The sequence below is a fragment of the Heterodontus francisci genome, chromosome 3, assembly GCF_036365525.1.
Source record: "Heterodontus francisci isolate sHetFra1 chromosome 3, sHetFra1.hap1, whole genome shotgun sequence".
Classification (NCBI taxonomy): domain Eukaryota; kingdom Metazoa; phylum Chordata; class Chondrichthyes; order Heterodontiformes; family Heterodontidae; genus Heterodontus; species Heterodontus francisci.
The window spans coordinates 112,753,540-112,762,372 of NC_090373.1; the positions used below are offsets into that span (position 1 = coordinate 112,753,540).

An 8,833-nucleotide genomic window follows, 5' to 3' on the forward strand; every position below is an offset into this window, starting at 1 on the left:
AGTAATGCTCTGGTGTCAACAGTCTGCTCAATCCAATGCCACATCCTTACCATTGTAGTGTGAGCTGCGTCTGCTTCTTCTTGTCTTTGATAATCTGAGTCACCGTTTTTTTCTGACACTGTTTCTCGTTTAAGAATACCTTTTCTTCAGAAATGTTCCCGTCCTCTTCTTCAGACGATGCGATTTCGTTGCAATTTTCGGATTCTGGTGGAAACAGAAAACAATAAGATCTTCTTGGCGCAGTCCGTCGGGAGTCTATTTACATCTTTTTTTTTCATTCGTTTAATTTTAGAAAAGCTTTTGAGTTTTCCCGTCTATTTGTATTTCAGAGTTTGGTTCTTTGGTTTTGTGGAGAACAGAAGTTTTAATTATTTTACACTGTTTGCTGGAGAGAGCAGATTATCTTCATCGCCGTGGCTTTGTTACCTTTTGTGTCTATATGTTATTAGCTTCAAAAACAATAAGAATTGTGTTTCTATTATTGAGGTTGGTTCTATTCAAACACAGCAAAATGAGTCCCCAGAGTAAGATTCTGCACCTTTATTATGTAATATTATTCAAAACCTTAAACCCTAAAGTACAATTAGCGCTTTTTTGACGGTTTTACCATGACTGCAGCCAATTACACTAGTGTCGTTAAGTAATTAAATAACCCACTCATTCAGATTGATACTGGTTTTCAAAAAAAAAATTACATATTTTGAGTTTTAAGTCTTTCTTTCTCCTCTTCTGCTGATTTTTAATAGTGATCGCGATAGAAACTCAATTAAATGGAATTGTGACTTTAGACCCTGTGCACTTGACCCAAAGTATGAATAATGCCAATGCCTCTAAATAACCACGTCCCCAACAAATTTTTGAAGGTACTATAACAGTGTAATTCTTTGCAGCAAGCTGTTGGTAGGACTGACAGAATTTCACCTGATTTAATGCCCAGGTCAGCCCCAATCTCCTCCTCTCCACAGCCAGGCAATGACACAGAATTCTTCCCCAGCTCTCCACTGCCGCCACAATCTTCCGAAAACGAAGCCAAGTGTTTGCCGATCAGAGTCATGTAGGGTTCGTCCTGAATCCGAGCCGCTAGCTTGTGCGGAGGCTGCAGGTGAAGCACGGATGAGCCCTGGGCTTCAGGCATCCTCTTCATGGGCATCTTCATGGCAAACGTTAGAGCGAGTTATGTATTGCCCGAGTCCTTTTCCCCCGTAATTGGGCGTCGCTAAGATCAAATCAAAGACTCATGATCTCTCGGAAAGGTAGGATAATTGACAATCTCTGGTACCTCACATTATCCGGTGACAAACTCTTCAATCTGATCCTCAGTATCCCAGTCGCAAAACACTTCGGTTTTGTTTCCAGTCATCAGTTTGAGATCATTACAGTCCATGGCTGTACTGAAACTCCTGTGGTGTGGTAAACCATCCCGATTTTTAGATCCGAGATTAACAATCTATAAACCCAGGGTGCGCAGTTACAATAGCTATTTAAACTTTTCCGAGCACGCCTATTTGTTTGCACAACGCAGATATCAAAAACGACGTCTGCAATAACTGGCAGATGGGTGAATTTGATCTGAAGAGCTCTTACTGTGAAGGTGGCTACCTCAACCTTGTTAATTAAACCCACAGTTACCTCCTGGTGATGAATCACACTTATTTATCATTTAAAGGAAATGTGGAGAGCAGATCCCCAAAAATATTAATGATTAACTGGAGGGAACAATCATTTCTGATTGTGCCATTCAGATTTGTGTTTATCATACTTTTTATATCTGGCCGTTGATAGCTGAACCCTTGTGAGTGGCGTAGAAAAAAATCAACATATTACTGACTTTTTGAAACTTCTACGGAAACATTGATAAAAGGTAAAATAATATTGTCGTTCATGGGAACAATGTTCGGATACGAGATTATCACAGATGGTAAATTAAAGAGCAAGCAACACACTTAGAATTCATTTCCTTTCTTGCTCATCGATTTTATATCTACTTTTCAACTTGTCCGTATTACATGTCCCTCATATCCATCTGGCTTTAAAAAAAATACGATAAGCCATTGATTTCTGAAACCTGCCCTTCCTCCATCTATTATTTATTAAAATTGGCTGCATACCAGAGCTCCTCAGTCTCATCTGCTCTTTTCATGATAACATGCACTGCACTGTACAGTTTGAAGGCTCCACGTTCAACGGTTTTGGAGTGAAGAATGGAGTGAGATAGTCCTAGCCCCCACTCTGTTTGGCATCTTCTTCTCCATACTCATGACATTGGCCTTCTTTGCAGATATGGAAGGAGTCTACTTGCACACTAGGTCAGGCGGCAATATTTACAATCTATCAAGCTGAAAGCAAAGACAAAAACAAATCACAACCTTTAGTTTTAGTTCTAGAGATACAGCACTGAAACAGGCCCCTCGGCCCACCGAGTCTGTGCCGACCATCAACCACCCATTTATACTAATCCTGCACTAATCCCATATTGCTACCACATCCCCACCTGCCCCTATATTTCCCTACCACCTACCTATACTAGGAATGGCCAATTTACCTACCAACCTGCAAGTCCTTTGGCTTGTGGGAGGAAACCGGAGCACCCGGAGAAAACTCACGCAGACACAGGGAGAACTTGCAAACTCCACACAGGCAGTACCCAGAATTGAACCTGGGTCGCTGGAGCTGTGAGGCTGATCAAAGAACTCCTCTAGGCTGATGATGCTGTGCTAGTCGCTCACACAGAAACTCAGCTACAAAGACTCATGGACTGTATGTCCTTTGCCTGTAAATTATTCTCCTTGACAATCAGCGTCAAGAAAACAGTGGTCATGCATCTCCACCCCTGATCACTCTAAAATAACACCCCACTGGAAGTGGTTAGCAAATTCTGCTACCTTGGGTCCATGGTGACAATCTGTCCCTTGATGCAGAGCTGGATACACGCATAGGGAAAGCAGCTACCACCTTTGGCTGACATGCGAAACGTGCATGGGATAACACCAAGCTGACCCTTAGGAACAAGCTGATGGTTTATAAAGCCTGTGTTGTTAGCACCTTCCCGAATGGCTGTGAAAAATGAGCAACTTACATCTACCAGGAAAAGAAGCTCAATAATTTCCATCTTCATTGTCTGCAGCGCATTATGGGTATATCCTGGCAGGACAAAATCACAAATGCGGCAGTCATCTCAAAAGCAGAGCTCCCAAATGTGTGGGCACTAATCAAACAGAGCAGCTTCACTGGATCAGACACATCCACAGGATAGAAGATGGTCACATACCCAAGGACCTTCTGTATGGTGAGGTAGTCAGGGCCAGATGACCAGTGGGGCGCCCTAAGCTCTGCTTCAAGGATGCTTGCAAGTGTGACATGAAGGTCCTAAATGTTGACTATCACACCTGGGAATCAGTTGGTACAGCAGCTTGGCAATAAGCACCAATGTCAAAAACAACAACTCACAGCATCACCTGGCAGCTTCACGTGCGGCACTTGTGGCAGAACCTGCCTCTCAAGGATTGGACTTCACAGCCATCAACAAAGGTGCACCAAGAAAAGACACCCCACCAAAATGGACTGTTTACTGTGTACCAATCATCTTTCATAGATGAAAGGATGCCAACCATTGGTTTTGCCATTAATACAACTTTGCTTTCTGAAACCTGCCTTTCTCCCAACTATTATTTATTTTTCTCCTCTAACTTTTTATTCTCTCCATCTTCGTACTTATTTTTTGCTCTGTAATCTGATTATTTTGCCATCTCTTGGATCGTTAAATCCATCATTATTGGTAAAAACCATGGGCAGAACCTGATTAACTAATTTGTGTGCCTTTGCCTTGCTCTTTCCCAGAGCAATGTAATTATCATCCTGCCTCCTAATTCCCTGACCAATCAGTGAGGGCGGGCAGGATGATGCACCTTATTGGCAGAATCTTCTGCATTTATAAAACTTCTGGGCATCAGAACCATCTCCAGGTCCCAACCCTACTTGGGTCAGTGGTCTGCTGGCAGGGAAGATCTTCCAAGTGGCAGTCAATTAACAGGCAACCTCCACATCCGCTGACCAATTAGGGACAGTGGGTCAGCTCCAAAGGTGGGAGCACAGGACACTCTATTCAAAGCCGGCAACCTTCAATGTGCGACCAGTGAGAGCACAGCTGATTGCCAGAATAAAGGAGTGGCAGGGAGGCATGTAGCTGCCATTAGCATCCATGGAGCAGCTGAAAAATATAGTCATCGGAGATATCCATTCCAGTGTTTTGAGAATTGCATTGTACATATTGTTCACTTGCGGCTCCCATGCACATATGAGCCTGCAGAGGGAGCTAATAGAGAAAGTGAAATTAAAACAGAATAAAGAAGGCACCATTATGTTCAACAGTTTGCTGTCTCTGTCTCAGTCAATGCCTCATTTTTCTTACTAAACTTGGCTAAACCTCACTCCAGTCCCGAGAACTCACAATGGCAATGAGGTAAATAGAAAATGGATGGTGCAAAATAGGAAACATTGCTTTCAGGTATGAAATTTTTGGAAGGTTTTTGGCTGCTTTTCTGAAGACAACATTTTCAGTTGGAGACTTTGTTAGAATGACACATAGGAAGTTGTACAGTGTATACGGACAGACTGATCTCTCCAAAATAAATATCCTATCAAAAAATATATATATATAATCTTGGATCTTTGCAAAGAAGTTTCCTCTGAAAGGAATGCAATCCCAGATTCTTGATTACACACTATTACTGCATTGCTGATCAATATGACATTGTCTATGCCCAACCTACCACCATTTGATGTATATTCAGAGCCATCATCCGTATCCCCTCATTGGCGAAAGTGGCTGCATGTTTCAGAGGCACAATGGCAGGTTTTGCAATCATAGATGACAAAAGGAAAAAGGCCTTACTGCTACAATATGGAGGTGAAGAATTAGAAGATATCTTTGAGATACTTACACCTGAGCAAAATGACTACGACTCATCAAAAAATGTGCTGACGACCTATTTTACAGCTAAGAAAAACACCATATATGAAACCATTGTCTTCTAATGTACTAAGCAAGAAGGAAACGAGACAATTGACCAATATTGCATGTGATTGAGGCAACTAGCAACCAATTTGATGATGTTGAACATGTTGAATGGAAAATCAAAACACAAATAATTGAAGGCTATCTCTCCAGTTAACTATGCCAAAAGGCACTTGAGAAAGACAGAAAGCTGTCAGAGCTGTTGGAGTTACGAAGATCACTATTGCTGTCAGAATCCAGAGCTACTGAAGTTGAGGCTGTTAACAGTATTGACCACATTCCAAATCCAACTTCTATTAACATTATTCGTCATTCATGTGCCAGGCAACCACCTGCAAAGCAACAGCAACCATTTCATAGAGTTGTGATTTATCCGAAGAATGTATCCCGCTATGGTGGTTCTTACCCACACCAGACAAAGTGTTCTGCTGCTGGTAAACAGTGTAAAGCCTGTGGAAAACTCAACCACTTTGTTCATGTTTGTCGCTCATCAGCAAAATCAACAACTAAGACTAATGCCAACAAAAGGGTGTCATGTATGCATACCACAGGAATAAGGTGACAGAATGTAGCCAAAGTAGAGGTAGATGACCCTGAACATACTTTTGAGTTCTCAGACACAGCAAATAGCCATGTGTGACAGTGACCATTGGCTGCTCTGATATAGATGCTATCATAGATACAGGAGTGTCTATCAATGTCATTGAAGACAAAACATTCAACAAACTTCAGGAATAAAAACAAAAAGTGCTGGAAATACTCAGCAGGTTTGGCAGTATATGTGGAGAGAGAAACAGAGTTAATGTTTCAGGTCTGTGACCTTTCATCAGAACTGCCTAAAAGGTCTCAGAGAATGTAACCTCACCTTGAACAAAGACAAGTGTTTGTTTAATAAAAACAGAATTGAATTCTCCAGTCATGTGTTCAGTGGTGAAGGAGGATCACCAGATCCACGGAAAGTGGAAGCCATTGTACATGCTGCAGATCCTCTAAGCATGCAAGAAGTCTAGAGTCTGCCAGGATTCATCACGTACTGTAGTTGTTTCATTCCTGGTCTTGCTGCACTATCTGCCCCCCTACACGGTCTGACAAAAGAGACCACCAAGTGGGAATGGACCAAATCACACAAGCAGGCAGTATACCAGATCAACGACATTTGTCAGCAAGTTGCACAAATGCCTATTTTGACCCTGAGAAAACTACCCAACTAGTCATGGATGCAAGTCCGGTTGGCTTAGGTGCAGTCCTTGTACAGAAAGACAAGACAGGTAACCCATCAATCATTGCGATGGCAAGCAGATCACTAATGCCTGTAGAGCAACGTTATCCACAAAGAGGGAAGCGCTTTCAATCACATGGGGTATTTTACACTTTCATCTTTACTTATATGGAGGCGAATTTAAAGTAATAACAGATCTTAGACCACTGGTGAGCTTGTTCAACAATCCACATAGCAAACCACCCACCCGAATAGAATGTTGGATATTCAAACTACAAGAGCATAAGTTCCATGTTGAGTATCAGCCAAGCAAGCTGAACCCAGCGGGCTACCTTTTGCGACATCCATTGCCAAGAATTGGTCCTAATAGTCGTGAGGAAATGGTTACTGAACAACATCTTAACTATGTAAATCTAAATGCGGTGCTAAAACTAGCTGACATCAAAGCAGCAGCAAAACAAGATGAGGCATTGCAACTATTTATGACAGTTGTGGAATCATGAAACTGGAAAGACGTGATTGAGAAAGCGTCTACAACAAAATTGTTCACTCACTCCAAGGTCTTCATAATGTTTAAAATGAGCTCACTGTTACAATTACATTTGATCTGTATTAAACAACAACAGTATTACCATTTCACACTCATTGAGGGGGGCGTGTTGTCAATATAGCACATGAAGAAACCAGGGAATTGCCAAAACCAAAAAACTCCATGTCAAGGAACCACAATCTCAAATTTTCATGATCCTCTCAAGATGTCCAAACTATCTCCAGGACCATGGACTGAAGTTAGCATTGACTCCACAGATTTGCCTACAGGTGAACACCTGCTTGTTCTCACTGACGCAACAGCGGATTCCCAATTTTTGAATTAGTTACGTCAACTTCAACCAAAGCAAGTTATCCCAAAGCTTGAACAGATCTTCGCCTTGTTTGGAATCCCTCAAATGGTAAGAACTGACAATAGACACCCATTCAACAGTGATGAGTTGAGAAAATTCGCAAACTACCTAGGGTTAACTCATCGGAAAATCACACCCCATTGGCCAAGGGCTAATGGAGAAGTTGAGAGATTTTGCAAACCTTGAAAGAAGTGATACGTACGGCTACAGCTGAGAACAAGTCATGGAAATAAGAACTATATCATCTTCATCATAATTACAGAGCGACCCCTCACTTGACAACTGGAAAACCTCCAGCTACACTCATCTATGCATATCCTAAGCGCATACATTTTCCTGAGCTACCCTGCGGAGCGAATGATCAACATGTACGTGAACGTGATCCAGAACAGAAGGATCGAATGAAAAGAAATGCAGAGCAAAACATGAAATATAGAGCAACACCGCTAAAGCCAGAAGATAAAGTACTTGTAAAACATGATGGTCATGTTGGAAAACAAACAAACCCTTATTGCAGCCAACCATTTGTTGTGACCAACACAAAAGGTTCAATGATCACTGCTAAGCGCAGTTCACAAATCATTACAAGAAACGCATCATTCTTCAAATCACTGAAAACACCACTCGCAAGCATTGAATCCAATTCAGACATTGACACCTCAGATGAAGAACATGAGTCAAAAGAAACTACATATGATGTCAGATGATATCCTACTCATGAGAGAACATGCCCACCACACTGAAGTGACTATGTTACGAAGTGAACTATTTATGTTTAAGTTTATTGTTTACACTTTTAGAAACAAACCATTGAAGCATGCTGTGTCTCTCATTTACTAAGAAGGGGAGGTTTGAGAATTGCATTGTACATATTGTTCACTTGAGGCTACCATGCACACATGAGACAGCAAAGGGAACTGAAAAAGAAAGTGAAAATAAAACAGAATAAAGACTCCATGAAGTTCAACAGCGTGTTGCCTCTGTCTCAGTCTTTGCTTCATATTCCTCACTAAACTCAGCTAAACCTCACTCCAGTCCCGAGAACATCATATCCATTTTCACTATTTCAGAACTCAATGGCAAGGCTGCAGTATAGGCAGAGAGCAGCTTTGCCATTTATTGTCGGTGAGCTGTTCAACAGCCTTAGAAGTTTCAAGGCTCCGATCACAGCAGGGGCCCGTGCACTGTTCACAAAATTTCAACTCTATCCAAAATTAAGCCTTAATTGCTCTTTTAAGTGCCTTAATCATCTACCCACAACTGTTGTGCAGGTAGCTACAGTGGGAGCCTCCCACTGGGAAAACTGCTTGGAGGCAGGAAGACACTGTGGAGATGACCTGACTCATGGAGTTTCAATTTTCCATGCCCTCCTGCCTCCAAAGGGCTGGGAAACTTCCGGCCAAAGAAACAGTGAAGAATTTTATTTTATTTTATTTTTATTTTTTATTTTAATCTCTGTTTAAAAGGACCCTGGCAGTCTTCTTCTTCTTTGGCCTCCTTGTCTCGAGAGACAATGGGTAAGCGCCTGGAGGTGGTCAGCGGTTTGTGGAGCAGCGCCTGGAGTGGCTATGAAGGCCAATATTAGAGTGACAGACTCTTCCACAGGTGCTGCAAAAATAATTGTTTGTCGGGGCTGTTACACAGTTGGCTCTCCCCTTGCGCTTCTGTCTTTTTTCCTGCCAACTGCTAAATCCCTTC

General features: G+C 41.9%; 1 protein-coding gene across 1 annotated transcript in view; it reads right to left on the reverse strand.

The window, feature by feature from the left end:
• Positions 1-1,156, reverse strand: part of rfx6 (regulatory factor X, 6) — a 101,277-nt gene extending 100,121 nt beyond the window's left edge. Inside the window, exons 1-2 of the mRNA XM_068018374.1 lie at positions 922-1,156; positions 51-204 (exon numbers count right to left, since the gene is read on the reverse strand). Of these exons, the coding sequence (XP_067874475.1) occupies positions 51-204; positions 922-1,156 (389 nt within the window). The remainder of the gene's footprint in view (positions 1-50; positions 205-921) is intronic.
• Between the last annotated feature and the right edge of the window lie 7,677 nt (positions 1,157-8,833).